The sequence below is a fragment of the Loxodonta africana genome, chromosome 22, assembly GCF_030014295.1.
Source record: "Loxodonta africana isolate mLoxAfr1 chromosome 22, mLoxAfr1.hap2, whole genome shotgun sequence".
Taxonomy (NCBI): Eukaryota; Metazoa; Chordata; class Mammalia; order Proboscidea; family Elephantidae; genus Loxodonta; species Loxodonta africana.
Window position 1 is genome coordinate 63,619,989 of NC_087363.1, and position 22,964 is coordinate 63,642,952.

At 39.5% G+C, this 22,964-nt stretch overlaps 1 protein-coding gene across 3 annotated transcripts; it reads right to left on the reverse strand.

Annotated features, from left to right (window-relative positions):
* Window positions 1-7,969: 7,969 nt before the first annotated feature.
* On the reverse strand, window positions 7,970-20,639 carry KBTBD8 (kelch repeat and BTB domain containing 8). Of its 3 annotated transcripts, XM_064275028.1 has the most exons (4): window positions 20,520-20,639; window positions 19,663-19,873; window positions 14,361-15,475; window positions 7,970-11,358 (listed from the first exon to the last, which is right to left on the reverse strand). In XM_064275028.1, the coding sequence occupies exons 1-4, from the start codon at window positions 20,533-20,535 to the stop codon at window positions 10,895-10,897; spliced, it is 1,806 nt and encodes a 601-aa protein (XP_064131098.1). In that variant the 5' UTR covers window positions 20,536-20,639; the 3' UTR covers window positions 7,970-10,894. The 3 variants fall into 3 exon arrangements, with proteins under 3 accessions (XP_064131098.1, XP_064131100.1, XP_064131099.1); XM_064275030.1 differs by lacking the exon at window positions 19,663-19,873 and having other exon boundaries at window positions 20,520-20,630; XM_064275029.1 differs by lacking the exon at window positions 20,520-20,639 and having other exon boundaries at window positions 18,390-19,780.
* Window positions 20,640-22,964: the final 2,325 nt, after the last annotated feature.

Genomic DNA, 22,964 nt, shown 5'->3' on the forward strand with positions numbered 1-22,964 from the left:
TGTAGAAGAGGGCACAAAATATTTATGCACACCAAAAATCAATGACTTTTCTTGGAAACCTTAAACAGATTAGTTTGGAGGATAAACAGGAACCCTGAAACTGGAGTACAGACAAATCCAGAGAATAGAAATCAAGATATGATAAAACAATGTAATGTGACAAAAGAATACAAGATGTGACAAAACAATCTAACTGTATTACAAATGTATGAAGAACTTTATTGAAAGGGGTTGGGGGAGGTGCTGACCTAAGTAACTTTGGAAATGAGTGGAGTCTGTAAGACTAGAGGCACAAGAAACTACATAAGAACTCTCATGGATAAAGTTGCTTCCCATGGGGGTACACGTTAACGACTCTCATACTACTACACAATGTCTACTACACATGGAGGATTGATGGTAGGAGCCAGGTGTCTTGCTGTTGAAATGGGAAGTTACAGATGAGCAAGGAAACGAGGCTAGAATGACCCATGTGGTAATAGATTAGGGTAGGAGATATTAGTATGAACTCAAGTTTAGCGTAATATTGATACAGATGTTTACATACAGAAATGGTTATAGATATGTGCATGTGTGTGGATATATATGGGTTAGAGTACACACACGTATTTCCTTGCCCAGTCAGTTAGAAACAATGACACCCCAGTAGCACTCCTACAGCCACCCTGTACCCAGCTTGGTTTTCAGTACCATTGTCCGGTGAAAAGAACATGGGCTCTTTGGAGAAATAACTGATTCTAGGACTAGCACAGGAAATAAACAAGATGAGTATGGAGTATCATATAGGGACAGAAAGTAAGGAAGTGCTCAGACAAACAAATAAAACCCCACCATGACGGAGGTATATCAAAGTGACACAGCTACAACAACTGAAACAGGACCCAATGGCCGAAGTTGGAACAATTTGAGCAACAGAAAATATAAAGCACTATTGGATTATAACCCAAAGGAAAAAATAAATATCCGTGAGTCTGTACTGATATAAATGATTGAATAAATGAAGAAATAGAGAATAGACAAATAAATCTCCCATGCAGAAAAATTCTAAAAATTTATGTAGATATTTTATCTTCAGGGAGGTGAAGCATAACTCCAGACTCCTTAAGTATAGCTGCACATAGTGACTTCCTTCCAAAGAGTACAGTATGGAAGGGGATCGGGGGGTGAGGAGTAACCTTATGGTAGTGAAACCTGACAGACACTACTTCAGTCAGATGATCAAGGTCAACACTACCAGTGATAAGCCATGCTAATAGCATGTATCCTAACCCCAGTCTGGTCTTGAGAATAACATCAGATAAATCCCAATAGAGAGACTTTCTACAAAATACTTGACCAATATTTCTGAGCTGCAGAGGTTATCAAAAACAAGATAAGTTTGAGAAACTGTCACAGTTGAGAAGAGCCTAAGGAGACATAATGACTAAATGTAATACGGCATCCTGGAAGGAATCCTCGAACAGAAAAAGGGCATTAGGTAAAAATTAAGGATTTCTGAATAAAGTGTGGAATATTGTTAATAATTTATCAGTATTGGTTCATTAGTTGTGACAAACACACCATACTAACATAACAACAACACAAAAAAAAACCCCATTTTTGTCGAGTCGATTCCGACTCATAGCGACCCTATAGGACAGAGTAGAACTGCCCCATAGAGTTTCCAAGGAGCACCTGGCGGATTTGAACTGCCGACCCTTTGGTTAGCAGCTATAGCACTTAACCACTACGCCACCAGGGTTTCCAATACTAACATAAGATGTTAATAATAGAAGAAATTGGTTGTGGAGTATATGAGAACCCTGTGTTATCTTCATAACTTTTCTATAAATTAAAACTCTTTTTTTAAAGTTTATTAAAGGCAAAACTGATTCAGTTCCTGGCCTCATGGAACTTAGTGTTTAGTGGGGAGGCAGGAAAAAAAAAAGTCATGAGAAAAAACAACAACACTTTGGATGATACAATCCAGCATGATGGGGGCCAGAGGCACTTACTTTAACTAGAACTATCAGGGAAGATAATTTTGAGACCTCAAAGATGAGAATAAAATACCCATACAAAGCAAGAACAGAGGTGAAGGGAAGACCTCTCCAGGTACAGGAAATGCATATGCAAATATCATAAGATAGGAGCCTGGAGGAGCTGTTGTCATAGGTTGAGTTCTTGTAGAAGCCGTTTTGAGCAAGGATTTGAACGCAAGTAGTTTATTTGGGGGTGTTTTCAAGAGACCATGGTAGGAGAGTAGGAAAGTGAATCAGAACAGCAAAAGAAGCCACAAAATGGTGTTTATCAACCAGGTTACTATTAGGGGCAACATTCCAGCTGGGGAACTCTGGGAGACCATGTAGAATATGCCTCAGTTATCCCGCCTGTGGAAAGAAGCTGTGGTCTTTATCAACCAACTCCAATCACGAATTGGCTGATGGCTGCTCCTAGGGGCATTAACTCCCCGGCACTTCCAGCCTGCTTTACAAGAAGCCAGTGAAAGCGCTCAGGCAAAGAATTGCAGGTACGTGCAATTGGAAGTCATAAAGGTCAATACGCGTGGACATAGCAGTGCCGAGGGACTATGGGAGGATCCCTGACAAGGTCTGCAACAGCCAAGGTGTCAAAAGAGTAGGTAGCAAGGGGGAAAGTGGCACTGGATAAAGCTAGCTGAGAAGTAAGCAAGGGCCCATTTATGCAACACCTGATGTAAAACAATTGCCTCTGGAAATGACTACACTTGGCAAGGTCATAATATTACTTGTTTTAAGATAACTGGCTCTTGTGTTAAGAACAGATTACTGAGAAAGTGGGCACAAGTTGAAACAGGCCGGTTGTGCCACTGTGCTGCTGCAGTAGGAGACAGTGTAGGCAACAGGGGATGGTGACCTGAACATAAGTGGAGGTAGTGGAAATGAAGAGGAGTGGATAGATCCAAGTTGCATTTTGCAGGTGGAGTTGTCATGACTTGTTCGATAAATTGAGCGGATGTGGGGGATGATAGAAAGGAAGGTTTTAAGGATGTTAAATTTGAAATGTCTCCACTCATGCAACAGGAAGTATCCAGTAGGCAGTTGGACATGAGTCTGGAGCTGAGAGTAGAGATATGTTTTGAAAATATAAATTCAGATGTTATCAGTATATAAATGGCATCTAATGCCGTAGCAGTAGATGAGGTCGCCTACTGAACGGACTAAAAAAGGGTCCAGTCAAGCAGGGTAAGGAGAGATGAGAAAAAAGAGAATCCTCAGAACATGCTGTCCCAGGGGCCCAGTAAGGAAGGGGCTACAGCAAGGAGCTAGTGGTAAACTGTGTCAAACGCCCTGAGAAGTAAAATGAGGACAGAAAAATGAAGAATTAATTTACAACATAATTGTTGTTGGAGACTTTGATAAAAGCAGTTTTGGTTTTGAGGCAAGCATATCCACTGGAATGGGTTAAAGAGTGAATGAAAGGGGAGGAAATAGAAATGGTCCATAGAAACAACTCTTTAGAAAAGTTCAACTTTCACAGAAAGCCAAGAAAAGGGGCACTTACTGGAGGGCAGGTGCTGGACCTAAGGAAGTTTGTTTCTTCGTTGTTTTGTTTTGTTTTGAAGTGGGAGATAGAGAGCATTTTTGTGTCCTAGTGGAAGTGATCGCATCAAGAGGGAATGTTGGATAATTCAGGAGGGGAATGACTCAAGTACAAAGGCCTTGAGGGAAGAGTGAACAGGAGCCCAACACAAGCACAGGGGCTGTGGTAGAAGCAGCACACTTCCTCCCTTCACTGATTTATTTAACGTTTTATTGTCGTTTGGGTAATAGTTTGCAGGGCAAATTAGCTTCCCATTCAGCAATTTATACACGTTTAGTTTCCTGACGTTAGTTGCAAACCCCTCAACGTGACAGCAGTCTACTCACTTCCTCCCTGAGTTCCCTGTTTCCATTCGCCCTTCTTTCCCGCCCCTTCCAGTCTTCTGAACTTTTGTTTTGGGCAAATGCTGTCCTTTTGGTCTCATGTGGTTGAGAGTTCTGAGCAGCACCTTCCTCACAGGTATTATTGTTCACTTCATAGGTCTGTCTATTGTTTGGCTGAAAGGTGATTTCTGGGAGTGGGTTCCATTCCAGGTCTGAAAAGTGTCTAAGGGCCTTAGTCTCAGGGATTAAGAGGAAGAGCAGAGAACATGAAGGCAGACATTTTATAGATTTGATGGTGGGGACATGAGGAAGCACCTATACAATGCCTTCTATCTGCTCCATATGTCACGAAGAAAGGTAAAAAGCTGAGAGCCAAGAGGAATAAAAGGTATGGCAGGCTGAGGAGCAGGTAAAATTTGCTCCACCACGGTGATAATCCATGGAGAGTACATCGCTTTAAAGTAAGACTTTGAACCAGTTTGAACCAGTTCAGTCATGGCCAACGAAGTGAAACTGCAGCCGACCCAAACGTTTACAATCTGGGTGATCCGGAACAGTACGCAGAATGGGAAAAATTATGGGTCAAAGCCCTGGAACGGGAGACTTGAAACAGATGTGGTAAGCCCTGTCAGGAGGCTGATGTGGGAGACTGGATTACTGGCAGGTCCGTGGAGAGCACACACATTCAGAGCCATTAGGTTGGCCACCATCTCTGAATGGGGCACCGCTGTTTCCCACTCTGCCTAAAATCCAACAGGCAAGACATCTGGTTGCTATGCAATGCGTATGCTGCCCTTGCTTTCTAAGAGGGTGATTAAGTTTCTAACAGGCCTTCAACCTGTAATTTTTCCCATTCTGGTTGCCATACCATTTCACCCAAATTCTAAAAATTCGGGTCTATTCCAGTGTCACTGCTTCAGCCATGACTGAACTGGAAGTACCGGTTCTAAGCCCTACTAGTCAACTTGACCGTGTGATTTCTCCAGCAATATCTCACTACTCAGGCACAGGGGCAGAGAAGGCTCATGGCAGGGATCATTCAGAGCTGAAGTTTTGTCTGGCAAGGATGGCAGTAGGAAAGAGAGGCAAGGAAATATAGAAAGACATCATTTCAAATGGACCACGGATTTAAGTTGGGTAGGGGCAGAAAGGAATCTGTGGAGGGTGCATAGGGTTAACATTCTTGGCTGGTTGGGGGTTCAAGTCCATCCAGAAGCACCTCAGAAGAAAGGCCTGGTGATCTCCTTCTGAAAAATCAGGCATTAAAAACTCCACGGAGCACAGTCCTACTCTGCACACGTGGGGTCACCATGGGTCAGAATGGGCTCAACAGCATTTTTTTTTTTTTTGGTTCGGAAAATGTTCCAGGTACGGGCTGAGGGGTAACGGAAGAAGTAGTGGGGTCCTTGGACTGGTGTCTCAGTGCGATCAAAGAAACATTGGGGTTCTTCAGCAAGTTAGTTTAAAAAGTAAAGATGGTAGCCAGTTAGGTGTTGTTTCATTGTATGGTTTTTTTTTGTCATTTTAAAATACATCATTCAAAAGTGGAAGCCAATATTGTGCCTGTGCTATCCTAAATCACACTGGATGGCGTCCTCCTAGGCAGTTACAAGACACCTTACACCTTCCTAGATGAAGGTTGTGCCTCGCAGCATAGCAGTTTAAATCTCCAAGTGCTCACTTCATGACCGGAAAATCTTCACTTCTTCCTTTCTCTGGTATGGCCACCATACTGATACATACTGCCCAAACCTGTAGAGTAGATTCCTTGTGTATATTACAAGTAAGCTGGTATAAAAACTAAAGGCTACCAAAAGAGGAAAATCAGTAGTTCAAGGACCAAATGCCCAACTTTATAGGTTCCGGGTTTTTTTTTTTTTTTTACTAGATACATATAGCCAAAATGAAGCGTGGAGAGTAAGAAAAAATACAAACACAACTCAATACTTACCAGAACTTGTAGTAGTTAATGTTACCTCTTCATGTTTACTAGTGGAAACCACTTAAACACTAAAAAAGTTCCAAGTCAAAGGCTTTTAGCATGCTCTAGAAGCATTTTTCTTTTTTTTAGAAGCATAAAATGAGGGGAAACTTATTTTCCCACTCAAATCTATTATGTAAATTTCCAAATTTCACTTCCCAAAACTAGCAGGTGGTATTTATAGCATTTCTTTAAGGAGTTAGAGATTCTAGGCCACTTTTTGTTTAGCTTTTTGTTTTTACAAATAATTTTCCAGTAAGAAACACCGATGTATAACCAAGATTTCAAAATGGCGAGCCATTTTAAGTTTGCCTAAAAACCAAAATAACAGTTCCCTAAACTAGTATTTCTCAAGCCTTCCTTTTTTTCCTTCAACTTGTATGAGGGAGAGAACTCATTAACAATGGCATAGCACTATCATGGTATAATTATAGGCGTGACAAAGGGAAGGTACTTTCCTACCTCATCTACTTCCTGAATGAGAATCGGTTATAAATACAGTAGATACTTTAAACAGTGTTGGAAGGATTTTGGCTCTCATACGAAGGGAGGTGAGAAGTCATTGAAGGTTTTGACATGATCTGACTTAGGTTTTAGCAGGATTACCCTGGCTTCTGTGTGGAGAACAGATTACAGGGGGTCAAGGTTGGTAGGAGGGAGACAAGTTCAGTGGCAACTGCAAAAGTCCAGACAAGATAGGATTGCTTAGACCAGGGTGATAGTGGTTGAAGTGGTACGTGTTCAGTGTCTGGGTGTATTTCAAAGGCGGAGCCAACAGTGTTTGAATATGATGTAACGTACAAAACATATTCAGATACTGTTCAGACAGTATGAAGTGTAAGAAGAGACAAGGATGACCATAAGGTTTTAGGCCAGAGCAAACATAAAAAAAGAGTTACCAAGAGAAGTGAGCTTGCTTTAGAATTTAAAGAGCATAATATAAAATGAAATTGCCTAGTTCATTCTGTATCAGAGGACAAATACTCAACAGAGTAAAATCTCAATCCATACAGGGAAGTCAGCACAACTGGACTAAACCAAGAGCTAAGAATTTCCTGAACACAACCAAACACTTTGAGGCACAGACTAGTCAGAGGCAGGGGTCTGGGACCATGGTTTTGGGGGACATCTAGGTCAATTGGCATAACAAGGTTTATTAAGAAAATGTTCTGCATCCCACTTTGGTGAGTGACATCTGGGGCCTTAAAAGCTTGCCGGCAGCCATCTAAGATGCATCAACTGGTCCCAATCCACCTGGAGCAAAGCAGAATGAAGAACATCAAAGACACAAGAAAAATATTAGCCCAAGAGACAAAAAGGGCACATAAACCAGAAACTCCATCAGCCTGAGGCCAGAACTAGATGGTGCCTGGCTACAACCAATGACCACCCTGACAGGGAACATAACAGAAAGCCCCTGACGGAGGAGAAAATTGTGGTGTAGAACTCAAATTCACATAAAAAGACCAGACTTAATGGTCTGACTGAGACTAGAGGAACTCTAGAAGACATGGCCCCTGGGGCTCTCTCTTAACCCAGAACTGAAACCATTCCCAAGGCCAACTCTTTGGACGAAGATTGGACTGGACTATACAACATAAAATAATACTCCTGAAGAGTGTGCTTCTTAGTTCAAGTAGATAAAAAAAAAAAAAAAAAAAGAGAGATACACGAGACTAAATGGTCAGCTCCTGTCCACAGGCAGGATGTGTGGGCAGAAGGGGATAAGAGCTAGTTGAATGGACACGGGGGACAAGGGGTAGGGGGAGTATGCTGTCACATTATAGGGATTGCAGCTAGGGTCACATAGTGGTATGTGTATGTTTTTACATGAGAAATTGACTTGAGCTGTGGACTTTTACCCAGAACACAATCAAGACAAAAATTAAGTGAGGAAGCTTTGGTTACAGAACATTGAATTTATGTTAATGGTAGTGGGGTGATCTGAATAAGGATAGCGAGAATGGTTGTACAATTTGAAGAATGTGACCCAAGTCACTGAATTATGTATGTAGAAATTATTGAGATAGGGTATGTCTTGTTATATATATAATCACCACAATTTAAGAAAAAGTGTGTTTAGAAAAAAAATCTCATTCCAACATTAGGTATTTCATGATTTGTCAAATTTTAATTCCGGAAAACTCATTAGTCAGACATCTGTTTACAACAATGGAAGTTTTCAATCAGAAAAGGTTTTATTATAAGAAACAATGATATCAGGTAAAAATGCAAAAAATTGTGCAATTATGGCAAAATGTTTAAAATATCTACACATTTGCCTCCATAGGACTACAGTACTTACTACATACCTGAGCTCTGAACATTGAATGCCATTTTAAACTGCTTTACGTCAGGAATCTGATTCCTTGAAGATCACATCCACTTTGTCTCATGTACCCACGAAATCACCTTGATGCTTCAGCATCAACTTCATAACAGACAACAAAGATGGAAAATAAAGAATACAATTTCTATTTTCTTATAACATAGTTATCCCAAGGCCAGTTTCCAATGTGTCAAAAATATACAGGAAAGTGCTACATACATTCTTCAAATGTCAAAACAAAGTTAAAGTGAGACTGGCATATGTTAGGCTTACCCTATTTTAATTCTGTAGTACCCATTGTGCCTTTTACTAATATTCTCATCACACTCTGCAAACGTACCTTAAATAGCTAAACATAAACCCACATACTACTAATCTTAGTTTTCTAGGACCTCTTCTGAAACTGTTTTAAAAGTGGCAAAATGTCCCAGCTATATAATTTAAACAATAGTTCTTCATACAAAATTCAATATATACTCTACCGCCATAGCAAATCCTAAACCTGGGCTTTGACACACTATACTTAGATCATACCCTCAATATAAATTGTTACAACAAAAGGATCAACTGTTGTGCAGAACAACGGAATAAATCTACTGTAGAATTAACCACAGTACATTGTACTCTTCTGTATCACACGACACAGGTAAATTCCTAACTCAACGTTCCATGTCATGTTTTCAAGTAATACATTTTCCTAAATAAACACAGACGATTGTCGGAAAGCGGCAGGAAATCTTAGATATTCAACAAAGCTTTCAAAATTGAATGACATGAACACCTCTTGCAAAAGTTGGGTTTTTTTTTTTTTTTTTCCTTCCCTCAGCAACACTGTAAAGAACACTTCAAAAAAAACTCATAGAAATAGCCCCCAAACAGCATGGATATAAGGAAAACCGTTAAGATCAAGAAAAACTGGGGAGGAAAAAAAAGAAAACAGTTATTGGTCGATAAAGTTTATAAAGAGACTATAAACACTATCAAGGCCAATACGAAGAAATCACATATCCAGCTTTCTAAGACTAGATTTTAATATGTTAATTCTACAGACGCCGTCCACTTTAGATTCTGCTTGGAAAAACTTTCCCTGCTTGCTGAGGTCTAGGACAAGCAGTTGGAAAGTTTCTGTAAAACGAGGTATGTGATGCAAAGAGGCCATGTTTTAAATTTGTTTCACAGTATCATGTTACGGTTTGTGCAAGACTTTTAAATACAAACCAAGCCGGTTCACTTTCTTTAACAGAAGACAAACATTCTGGTTAAGGACAGACTCTGGGCTATACTTATATCCTTTATCAGTTATTCTAAACACAGTAAAAAATAAGTTACTGATTCAAACATCTGCGTTAGTTCTTAGAAATGAGTTGGTCTGTCCTTCATGTCAGTATTAATATTCCTTGCTGATAATTAGAAAGTCAACAATTAAATATGAAAAATGATTTGGAACCGACGCTGCTGTGGTTCTATTTGCTTACACTTTTCCTTCTCAATCATCTTCAGCTAGAACAATGAAAAAACATTCATCGCTGTTAAACGCAAAAATGAAAAAAAGAAAAATGAGGTTTTAATTACCATACATAACTTAAAAGCAATTAAATTAAACCACTGCAGGGAATTTTATGTTTCCAGAAAACAGAATTTAAAAACTAGGGGTAAAACTTCACATTATGCACTGTGCGGAAGAGGAATAAGTTACCTTTCAGGTAGAGGATGGAAAAGGAGGTCAGGCAACAAAACGGCCCATGTTAGTGCAAATTCAGCATAACTCTCTCGCTCTTCTAAGATGGAGTCCAGTTAGACCCATAACTGGCCACAGCCTGCTATCATGTAAGTGAGGATCTTGTGAAATCACAAGTGTTCAACAAGTTAAGTACTATGACCATGAAGCTAACATTCCACTTTCAAAGTACAGGCTCGGACAGTCTGAATCTACCCAGCTACACACATGAATTCACTTACACCAGCGCCAGCCACCTGTGACTTTGAGCCCTTCTCGGGATTTAAGAAAAATGAGACAGTGTCAGCACTTGAAAAAGCTCTCAACAGAAAACTGCTAATGTACATTAGCTTAACTTAAAAGTTACATAGGAAATATGAATTAAACTAAAGGCTCTTTCTGAGGCTGGTTTGTTTTTCCTTCAATCTGCTCTAATAACAGAACACATTTAAACCTTAGTACACTTGAAAATAGTACACAAAAAAAATATATATATAAATACTAAGAATGAGGATCTAAGTTAGTGCTCCTCTGTGTTGGAGAGGTCACAGCTAAAGTCAAGTCCTGGTGATATTGCCTCAGATTATTACCCGTATTTAAAATTAAAAGTCACTTCAAACTAGTTTGGATGTCTCTACCCAGTAACGCCCTAGCTGCTCTTACAGGAGTGCATAGTTTTTTTTGGTTCATCTGGAGTCTCAGTGATTATTCATCACAGAATTCTAGAAGGATATGATTACTTTTATACCAGAAACAAACAACAACAACAAAAAGCTGATAATTGCACTTTGTTAACCTTTGCCTTACTGAAATGAAAACACAAGGATGAAAATAAATCCCTCCCTACACTGTAATCTTTAAGAGCACCCATTCCCATGTACAGAACTCTCGGCTTTCTTAAATACTGACAACATTTTGTATCGCTGTAAGACAAGTTTCCTCAAGTATGAGATGCCAGTGAGCTCACTAAGGCCTGCTACTCATTAAAGTACTTTCTGAAGACATTGGGGATAGAGTTTAGCAACAGCACACTCGAAATGCCGGCCAAGGTCCCAGAGCCGATCTGGGGTCTCATATATTTTCATCCACTGGTCAGTGATGTCATCGTATTGGTAAAGGGAATTTTTTCTGCTGGTTCTGAAGACATGTTCTTCAACAGTCACTTGAGTAGCTCGAACAAACAAATGGAGTTTATTTTGGAAAAGTACCAGTTTAAGATACGGATTTATGGACTCATCGCATGGAAAGTCCTTCTTGCGAGTCCATTTATTTAGCTCAATGTCATAGGCCTCTACAGTAAACATACGTTGATGATTTCCACAGGTTCCAGCTATGTAGTAGATAGAGTCGTTGTACACAGCTGCTAAGCCCTGGATTCTAGGCACAGTCATGGGAGTTAAAAAACCCCAGTAGTCTTTCTGAGGCTCATAGAAGAGGAAAAATTCTCCTAAAAGAAGAAAAAAGAATACATACATTTTCATGTTTGTTTTCTTGGTTGTATGTTGTAATTCCAATCACTGAAAACTAAACAGCATAATTTCCCAAATACTTCAGTTTCCAAATATTTCTTTTATAATCTCCAGAAATACATTAATGTGAGGTTACAAAATACCTTAGAACTTTTTCATTCCATGGCACAATGTATTACATAATATTATAAAATACAAACAACCAACCAAACTTATTGCCGTGAGTCACAGCGACCCTAGAGGACAGAACAGAACTGCCCCGCAGTTTCCAACGTGTGGCTGGTGGGTTTGAACTGCTGACGGTTTTGGTGAGCAGCTTGAGCTCTTCGACACTGCACCACCAGGGCTCCTAATTATATAGTTCATCTGAATAGGGATATTCATAACGGGGAGGTATAAGGAGTTACTTTGGCTTGATGGCAGAAAAATAATTAAGAGCCTGGCTCCATTTGTTTTATCCAATTATGTTTTAGAGAACACTTTAAGTCAATGAAAAAAATTATTATTGTTAGCCAGTAAGACCAAAGGGGAGGTGTGTATGTGTGTGTGTATATATATATATATATCTTCATCATAAATAAGCCACTATAAATTTGTACACTAATTATTTACTTAGAAGATGGCACGTGGAGTTGTTCAATTTGTGACTATGAGTCACTTTTTATAAGTGTTTACACTACTTCAGTGCTGCTGTAACACAAAGACAAATATTTAGGACAAAAAACATGGCTTTAATAAAATAGGAAACACACACGGTTTACGGGGTTGACTTTGAGTTAGTTTGTATTCTATTTTGACAATAAAAGGGTGTGCTGAGTCAGGCTGCCAATATGAGAATGTCTGAAAGAATTCATTTAGTAAAGATTTACCAGAGTTTTGCTAATTACATTTATATGAAATCTTTGTTATGATAATTTGAACATTTTATGAACAGATAAAATGATACTGCTATAAACACCGATAGTACAACATAAGTTTCCAACTACTGGTGTCAAGTTTATTTAAGTAAATAAACTTTGATTACGAGATACCTGCTTTCAAATTGAGCCTCCCTTCAAAACTGTTCTGAACTAAGTTTACTCTTATCTACAAATTCAACTGCCTATGTATACCTAATAATAGTGACCCTTTAACTTCAATTTTGCTTAAAATAGCTTGTTAAACCACCAATTTTTGTTTGCACATCACCTGCCTTTACTGACACTTGTAACAGGATTCTTGACAAAGATAGCAATGAAAATTTTCTAAAGTGGATGTTGCAAATGGTTAAGTGCCCAACTGCTAACCAAAAGGTTGTAGGTTCAAGTCCACCCAGAGGTACCTCAAAAGAAAGGCCTGGCAATCTACTTCTGAAAAATCAGCTATTGTAAACCTTACAGAGCACAGTTCTCCTCTGACACACACTGGGCCACCATGAGTTGAAATCAACTCAATGGCAGCTGATTTTTGGCTTAAAGTGTACTATCCCTCTACAAATTTCTTACAGAAAAGAAGAATGTCACACAAAAAAGTGAATTTTTAAAACCTAAAATCCTGTTTAATAAATTAAAACCAATGATGAATAACTGAGAAAAACCTCAGGGCCTCAGATTCCTGTTATATAAAATATAACCTCAGATTAAATGATGTCCCTTCCAGCCCTGAAATTCTATATATTCATTGTTATTTTCCTTTAGCATTCACATTAATATTCAACCTTCATCTTTCAATTGGGAGTTTCATAATTAATTCTACCACTGTCTGGTAACAGCACATATTGGCTAGGTTACACATTCATTCTAACATTCCATTTTCTGGCAAGACCGATGAACCCAAATCATGCCATCCCTCTATTTAAGTAAGGCACTAGAAGGTACCACTTCTTCTGGAGAATTAACTTTATATTGAACCTAAAACAACCAGGTTCAGGCATTTCTAAGAAATTTTAAGTCAAAAGATTAAAGTAAAGAAAAATTCTTTTTAATGGGATATGAGCTAAAATGTCACCAACAACTTCAAGCAAACTGTCCCCTTTTCCTTGTTTTACTAAAATAGCGTAATGAAAACATTCATATACAACTAATTAAAAAATGCAGAAAAGAAATGAGCGTTTGGTATTATCTACGTTGCAGTCATCATTCGAGGAACTAAAATGTATATAAGAAACCAAAGACTGAAAACATTAGCTCTCACAAATCAGAACACTACAGCAAGTTCCTTATTCTCACACAGTCACTCTTTCCACTTCCACTGTATCATCTTTGCCAGAGAACTGGGCTTTAATAGTTTTAAAAAAAAAAAAAGCTGAGTGCATTAGATACGACTTTGTACCCGAGAGTAGTAACAGTAAGAAAACGGTGACATCTCAAAGTTTTCAGTGAAAAAATTCAAAACAATGTATTATGGAAGGCAATGCAAACTGCAGTGGAATGAAAATCTGAAGACTAATTCCAAATTCTTTGTAATTAAGTTTCATAACCTTTGCGATTATAAAGCTTATACAAAATGCCTTGGCAAGTGAATAGTATAAATTTAATGCCTTGTCCTTTTTTCTCTTTTAAACTAATCCAGAAAGTTCTGTAAGAAAAGCAATTGCTACAACATGTTTTAATTATATATTATCAAAGAGCAAAAAAAGCCACGTATTGACCTTGCTTTCGTGCTCTACAGTCTTAAATCTGAAGTAGTGGTTCTCCAAAAATGCTGAACTATTTTTTATTAAAGAATGCTTTCAAAAATACTTAAGCCAAAATGATATTAAAACACAATAAGAACATAAATAACTTACAGGATCATTTTAGTTACTTTAAAAAACCTTCCTCTTTTAACTCAAAAGAGTATCTTTATAGGTCCTTTAAAGAATAGAACTGTTCCAACAAGTTTATAAGAAGTGAGAGGTATTCCTTGATTAACAGAAGCAAACACCTTTTCTGGGATAATTAAGTAAAGCACAGTGGATGTGTCACCCTTCCATGAAGAAGTGAATCACTTAGTCACCTACCCTGTAAAACATAGATCTTCTCTTTGTACTCCACAGCATTATGAAACTCCATTGCAACAGGCATTGCACAGACAGTCCTCCAACAATTCTCTCTGCTGTCGTAGCACTCCACAGATTTCAGAGAGTTTCTCCCATCGCCTTCATAAACACGACCTCCAATTGCATACATTTTACCACAGCAATATACCAGTTTGCAGCCTATTCTGGCCCGAAGCAAGGATGGTTTGGATATCCATCTATTGGCAGTATGATCATACATCCAGAAATCATTTTCTGCCTTATGGTCTATGGAGACCTCACTGCTGCTCGGCCTATACCCTCCGGCAATGAAAATGTCATTATCTGGTGACACAAGAATCCCAACTTCTCTCAGATCATTTGGTGGTTTGCATAGTTTAAACACTCTTCCTGTGGCTATATCTAGGCAAGGCACTGTTTGCTTCTTTCCTGAGTGTTTGTGGGCAGCATCAAAACATATGATCATTTCAGAAGCAGTCATTCCAAGCCTCTGGGTACAGCCATTGGTATTGGATGGTCCCTTTTCTGCACAGCTTTTGGCGACTGCCTGTGCAAACTGAGGTGGAATTGTCTCTATAAAGGTATCTTCCAACAGAGGAAAACGTATGCATTTGGCAAAAATTTCTGGAAGGTACATTTCTCTTTCGTTCTGTTCATGTTCAAACCACCTGATAATGCTTTCATAAACGTGCTCTTCCCGGTCTACATTTAAATCATCACTGTCTAGTATGCTTATGAGTTGGTCTTTTGTCAACTCGAGAAACTCTTGTTCTTTGGTGACACACAGAAACTTTTTACGAATGTATTCTTTTGATCGATCTCCGAGTTCTTGGTGACCATAATGGTCAGCAAAGATGAAGACTCCAATAGAATTTTGTGGCTCCAAGTGACTGATCATGTACTTAGCACACTGGTCTTGGATGGAAGGAATCTGGAAGATACTAGCTGCAGTGAACAAGGCTTGAACGTTGGCCTCTGTCAGAATCACTCTGGAGGTATAGGCATAGTTCAACACTAAATCCATCGATTCGGCTTCAACACCGACTATCCGAACTTCTTTCTGAGTACTTTCTGTAAGGCCGCTAGTGAACATGGATCTAAGGAGGAAAAAGTGGTTAATATACTATGCGTGCTACAAATACAATGTATCGTGGCAAATTTTTAAAAGTATAAAGTCACTACATAGATAACCTTTTGAAACTGAATGAAAATTTCCTAACATGTTTCCTGATGTCTTCAAGAGGATAAAAACTAATAATCTAGCAGAAGGATTTAAGTTTGGCTTATCTCAAAAATACCCTATTCTCAGTGCCAGTTCCCTTCGTGCCAACTCTGAGAAGAAGAGTATACCTAATCAAAACAAACCAAAAGGTAACAGGCCTAACCTAAGACAACTTATTTTCCCTGGCACGCCTATCCAAGCTCCTGGTCAAGTTGCCTTAAAACCCATTGCCGCCAAGTCGTTTCTGACTCATAGCGACCCTATAGGACATAGTAGAACTGCTCCATAGTTTCCAAGGAGCGCCTGGTAGATTTGAACTGCCGACCTTTTGGTTGGCAGCGGTAGCACTTAACCACTACGCCACCAGGGTTTCCCAAGTTGCCTTCCAAAAAAGCCCGCTGCTGTCGAGTCGATTCCGACTCACAGTGAGTAACCCTATAGGACAGAGTAGAACTGCCCCCATAGGGTTTCCAAGGAGCGCGTGGTGGATTTAAACTGCCAACCCCTTGGTTAGCAGCTGTAGTACTTAACCACTACACCACCAGGGTTTCCCAAGCTGCCCAAGCTGCCTTAGGGACTCCAAATCTTAAATCGCCGTGCCAGTCAGAAAGTTTAAGAATACCTATAGGATGTCAATGTGGCACATTACCATACAAAGAGACTATCTACTAAAACTTTTCATGGCCCAGTGGAAATTACTAATCAATTCCTGTCCCACATATATCTTTAAAATTTCCGTTTTAGAAAATCAAGATGCTCTCAAAACTGTATATTCTTTACCTACTCCATTTTAAAACCATTATCCTTTGAATGGCCCCTTAATTATAAAGCATGTAAAGAACACTTACCCTTGGACGTTTTGAAAACCTTTGTTTAAAAAGATAAACTTAATTTTCTCAAAGTTACCATACTTTATATATTTATGTCTGGACAGAAGATAAAGATTATAGTAGAGTTAATATAGTGGTAATGCCTTCTACATAGAGTTCAAGAGCTAGCTGATTCTTTGGAGATAATGGTTTTTAAAATCCAAAACGTCTGCCTTTGAGACTAAACTTTTTTTTTTTTTTTAAAGTAACAGTACGTTTATAGAGTTTTCTTGGCCAAACATGAAGTAGTCAAAAGCCTGGCTCTTTATATTGTATTAATCATTTATAAATGTCATTTGCCTTTTTCCCCCCTCGTCTGTTTCTTTCCAGGCTGCTTTTAAGTTAAATATAAAAATCAAATCAAAAGCAATTTTAAAAGCTTTTGAGGAAACAGCTATGTGCTATTTATCTTTGTTTTCAAGGCCCAGGATGTTTAATAAGTGTTTGTTGAAGAAATTAACCTAATATTAGTGATAAGGTTGATTATTCAGGTCTACGGTAGATCCTCCCACTTTATTTGTAAATGTTATGTTATGAATTGGAATCCACTCGAGAGCAATGGGCTGTATTTTTTTTTTTCATGTTATGAAAAATATCCTTAAGTAGCAAGATTTCCAGTAACTTTTTAAGTCTCCATCAAACATGGAATTAATTTTAAAATGCAATATGAGAAACACTGGAGGTATGCAGGGCACAAGGACTCAGCTTGCTGCCTGAATTAACCATCTTTGAGTCCCATTTTTACTTCTACAATATAAGTTTAATTTTAATATCACAGGCTTTTTCGCTTACTAAAAACTATATGCTTCTAGGTATGAGCTAGTTTTCAATTCAGGTGCTGAAAAGCTCAGCTAAACAGCTACCAATTAAAAAGAAAAATAAAACCCTTCATTAGGCAGAGATTAACTCCCAAAGGAGAACATTATCACGTATCCCTTTACCATGGGAACCACTGCTGACATGAATAGGCTGGTCACACACAGGGCAGTCTGACATTTGATGAGTTCTCAAATAGGTGATTTCTGTTTCTTCTAATAGATTACATAGGTAAACACTATATAAAATGGGAACAACTCCTCACACAAAATTCTGAGCAGCAGAGAGTCTACAATAATCACACAAATTTTAATCCTGACAAGTCACTGGGATCAGAAAAGAGTCATGCCAGATTTCCAGCTATTATACCTCATACACCAATGACGCAAGGCTTCGAAATTATTAAGTAATGACTTTCTAAATCCCACAAAAGGAACAGTAACCAGTGCCAAGAAACTTATTCTGTAGAAAAATACCTCCAGCAAGAAATAAGAACCTAACCCATACAATTCTAGCCAAATATCTTCCTTTGAATTCACTTATCTTATGCTCAGAAAGTTTTTCAGGCATTTCCATGCCTCCCTGGAATTAAAAAACCTATTTTAGCATACTTCTTTTGAAGCGATTCGTCTAAGTCTTCAAAACTAATTATAACATTTAAATTATTCAGAGTATAAAATTTCAATAAAATTCAGGCATTTCACTTGGAAATTAATTTTTTTTTTTTTTTTTTTACTATTCAAATTCAATATATAATAAAAACTTTTGAAAGCAGCTTTAAAAAAAGACCCACTCTACCCACGCTTGTTCCTTAGTCATCCGGTGACTAAGGACTCTGGTTTGGGAGTCAGATCCTGCCTTTGCCACTTCCTAGTGAGACAGATGATTTGGGCAGGTCACTTAAGCTCCCTGAGCCTCAGTTTCTTCGTATGTAAAATGGGGATAATAACTGCAGAAACAGGATTATAAAGATTATATAAGGCAATACATGTAAAGCAAGTGTGACATATATTTAAACATGTATGTGATCTAACCATATCTAATGGGTAACTTGGATAAGTGAAATATCACCCGTACTTTCCATTACCAGGCCAAACTTCTTACCTTCTGGGTATGTGAGTTTCCTTTTTTTCTTCCCAGCTCCTGTCATGTGATGGTTAATACTTAATAGTCCAATAACCTACCCGAGGCAAGTCTAAGCGGGGACATCACAAGCATCAGACTTAAGTGACTATATTTAACCTAGAATTCTGAGAAAGAGGAACCAGAAACTACCGTCTGGAACACCACATCATTATGTGCCCTACAAAGGTAAGCACCTTCAAAAGAAAAAGCACATTTAGAGTGTGTGTGGGAAGATGATTTTACTACCGTTCACACACCCCTGAATACCGAAAGGCTCAAAAAGGTGAGCACGTGAAACAAAAGAAGTTAAACTCAGACAGGAAACTGCCTTTATCACTAAACTTAGAGTATGACATTATTTTTTACACCCAAGTTTTAAAACTTCACTTTTCAAAATTTTATGATTCTCAAACATTAACATAATTGAATATAAAAACTTAGCTTAAAAATACTGAAAATCTGGGAAATAATCACCGGTCTGGGGCCTAAGGTACATGGAAACAATGTTTCATTCATTTTTATTTCACTTTTACCATCACTGCATTAAAACAGTCTATTGCTTGGTAATTCATTTTTAAAGGAACAGACTTTCATATTTTGAATGTTAAGAATTACACGCACTAAAGAAATATGCATCGTGGATAACCTTTCAGAATTCTAGATCAAAACTCTTCAGCAAAGCTTTCAGTGATGGAAATACTCCCTATCTGTCCTATCCAATATGGCAGCCACTAGCTACATGGCACGGTGGTAAAGAGCTTGGCTGCAAACCAAAGTTCGAATCCACCAGCCACTCCTTGGAAAACCCCTATGGGGCAGTTCTACTCTGTCCTATAGGGTTGCTAAGAGTCGGAATTGACTGGAGGGCAAGGGTTTTTTTTTTGAGCTACATGTAGCTACTGAACACTTAAAAAAATAGCTAGTGCACCTGCAGAACTGAATTTTTAATTTTAGATCATTTAAATAGCCACATGTGGCTAATAGCTGCCATACTGGGCAGCACGTTTACCTAAAACGAACAAACAAACACAAATGGACTAACGTAAAAACCAAAGACCTGAATTCTAGAGGAATTCCTTTAAGTCAAAAACAAGGGCTGTCTTAATAAGGTTGGAGCTGTTATCTGCTCATCAGGATATTCACTCACTGCTTTCATTTCATTGTCGCATCTCAGTATAATAAAGTGGACAATACTGAGGGGGGAAGGGAGCTCCGTGCGGATTATCAGTAGAAGTTTCTATCATCATCATACCTGAAATAGGGGCTGATTGCAGCAAGAACGTTTCTATGACAGGAAAATGTTTTCCCGTGATCCACTTCCACTACAATGTCTGTCAACTGTCCTTCATCGTACATTGTTTTGAGCTGCTTAAGAATACTGCAAGCATGGAAGGGGTCCATGGCATCGTTGGCTGTGTCTGAAGATGGAATTCCATTCGGTGTTGGGGAAGACTGACTTAAATCTAGGAGGAGAAAAATCGTACAACCACAAGCAGTTCCGAGCCCGTTACGGCGTCGCAGGGTTTTTTTTTTTTTTTTTTTTTTTTTTTGGTCTGTTTGCTTGGCTTTTTTTTTTTTTCCCCCTTATAAAAAATACATATATGTATATACACACACCACCTCATTGGACCACGAGGTAGGATCTCAGAGAGAGAGAAAGAGAGCGCAGAGAGCGAGCTGCTGAACAGGTTCAAAGGCCAGCCTGCCCCTCGGGAAGCCCAGCAGCTCCATGCCCCACGCCGCCGAGGCACCATGCGCCAGGACAGGCGAGGGATCTGCGGTGACTCGGTCGCGAGCTAGGAGGTCCCAGCCGAGGGCGGAGGGTAGAAGCCTCACGAGGCAGGCTCGACACGCGGCGGCCGCCGGTTCCCCCACAACCGCCTCCCGACCGGGTCGGAGCGGCGGCGGGTACCCGGCCTCGCCATCCCTGCCCCGCCGGACCGCCCACCGCCCTCCACGCCATCCATCCTCCCACGCTCACCGCCCTCCACCTCTGCATCCTCCTCTCCGCCAGCCCGGCTCCTGGTCGCCGCCACCTCCTCCGCTCGTGATCTGCGTCTGGCTCCCGGCCCACCTTCCCCAGACCTCCTTAGCCACCACACGACCCACCTGCCGACGCGGCCATTTGTTGACGGGGCCCCGGCTCCAGCTATTTAAAGAGGAAATGTCATTTCGCTTCCCTCGCTCCCGGGTTCCGGCTCTTCCAAGCTCCCCCTAGCCAATGGGGTGGACCAGGTAGCCGGCTCCTCCCCCAGCCTCTGAATCAGGGCGTTGATTGGCCACGGTGCGCGCGTCTGCGCGTCGGGAAATGTAGTTTTACTGCCCCGGCTCCGCGTGGGCCGCCCCGGCGGAGGCCCAAGCCGAGGATTCCTATTGGCTGGTCCGGGCGGAGGCGGAGAACAGGGAGCCTGCCAACCTGTGTCCTTGGGGCGCGCGGTGCCTGCCGGGAAAGGTAGTCATCTGGCTGGGGAGAGCTGTCATTCTGAGGGGCTCGAGCAGGGAAAGCTTGAAGTGCGAATTTCCCCACTTCAGGCCTCTCTCCGGGCCCCTGGATCTTTTTTTTTTTTTTTTTTTTGACCTTGTTCTTCATTCCCTAAACCCCCTGACAATGACTAGCTTCCGATATGAGAGCGGGCTCTGCACGAGGGCTCTGAAACCAGAAAAATTTGGAAATGGACGAGAAAGCTGTTGGTCAGAAATGCGAAGGAAAATTTGACACCCACCCTGAAGAAAAGTATCAGGAAGCCCAAATGCGAGCCATGTCATATAAGTCACCTGTGACACCCAATTGAAATAATATCGCTTTGGCCCGTGCTTGGGTCTCCACAGATGGGTTTGGTCTGGGTACAGCGGCTGTGGAGGCTCTTTACCTGCCACGCATGCCTTTTCTCACACACCCAGAAAACACCTGTTCACATTTAAGAGCACGTAAGCCCTATTTTTTTTTTTTGTTTTTGTTTTTGTTTTTTTAAGCCCTATAGAGGGATTCAAGATGCCTTCCTTTTTGCTCCTGGGAAACGGAGGGTTAAGATACAAAGTGGTCTGGGATTTCCTTTGAAGAAATCTTTGCAAGCACACTGAGCCTGGAGCCAAGGACAATTACTGAAGCCCTGGCTGCTTATTTACTCTATGTGGGCCCTTTGATAAGACCCTGTAACTCTTGAGCACTTAAATCCCTCACCTGTAACAGGAGAATAGTAACTCCTATTGCACCTCAGAGGCTGCAAGTCTTTCGAAAAAAATGCAGAAATTTTACTGTTGACATGCCTTGATTTACTCATCTTATGTAGAAACATCTAATAGAGTGCCTGGCGTATTATACATACATAAAACTTTTTAAATAAATTTAAGGTGCAAATGAGCTAACATTGGGAATGCTATTTCTAGACCTTTAAAATGTAAGGCAGTATTATTATCAGTGAATGAAAAGGAATTTTTGGTAGAGATATAGTTAGCTAGCCCAGGCACATAACTCTTCTAATACTGAAAAGATCTAAGAGTTGAATGTCTTGATAAAGGAGATAAAGGATCTTGGATTTTATCTTGAGAGGGAGTATGCATGATGCAAAATAGTCCAGTTCTGTAGTCTGCTGAAAAGTCCTGTACAAGTTACCCAGAAGTGGCGTTTCCTCAGGTCTGGGGTTTATGGACATCAATATGCACTTCTAAGTCCACTCTATGAAAACCCTGACTACACAGTCCTTCATGGATTAAATTGATTTAACTTTTGTTACTCACAACTTCCAATTTCCATTTTTTATGAACTCAGTGCTCTTGCCTCCTAATTTATGAAAATAGTGGGATTTTCACTCACAATGTTGGTATTAAGAAGAAAATGGCATCGATCCTTAAGGCTGCCAAATTAAAAAAATACATATATTTAGCAAATAAAAATACAGGACATGCAATATTTGGGACATTTAAACTGAAGTATTACTTGTTGTTTATCCGAAACTCAAATTTAACTGAGTGTTCTGTATTTGGCAACCTTATCAAACCTGTTAAAATAGGGGTTATTTTGTTTCTGTTTTGTTTTTGTTTCATAGCTACCTAGCTATTTATGACTTAATAAATTTGGGCCTGAAAACCATTTGTTTCTTCATTTAATTTTTGCTTAATTAGCAAACGGGCTTGGCAATATTGTTTAATTAATTAAAACAAAGTTTTTTGATTCTCTAACTCAATGATTTCAAAATGGGAGGAACGCAAAGAAAGACATTCAATATAAATAGAAAAAATGGAGACTTATAATTACAAGGTTGCCATTTATATAACACTGGGACTAGATTCCATTCTATTGGGCAAATGGCATTTCATTGGAAAGATTTTATCATAATTACAAATGCATTAAAAAAAAGAAAAATGGAATAAGTAGGAAGATCTCAAAATTAAGCCAATAGTCACACAACTATTCGCTCTCAGTGATCTTTAGGATACAAAGGATCCTCTGTTTCAGGGTTCATACTACATAGCCAAGGCCTACAGCTTTGTTTTCAAATAGCTCTAATTTGATTAATCAGAATCTGCTAAGAACCTACAGCCAATCCATAAAAA

Excerpts from the sequence above, each read along its gene's own strand:
- KBTBD8 (XM_064275028.1), bottom strand. Across the intron at positions 15,476-19,662 it reads GCAATCAGCCCCTATTTCAG|ATCCATGTTCACTAGCGGCC; the intron begins GTATGATGATGA and ends TTTCCTCCTTAG. Across the intron at positions 11,359-14,360 it reads GAAGATCTATGTTTTACAGG|GAGAATTTTTCCTCTTCTAT; the intron begins GTAGGTGACTAA and ends TTCTTCTTTTAG.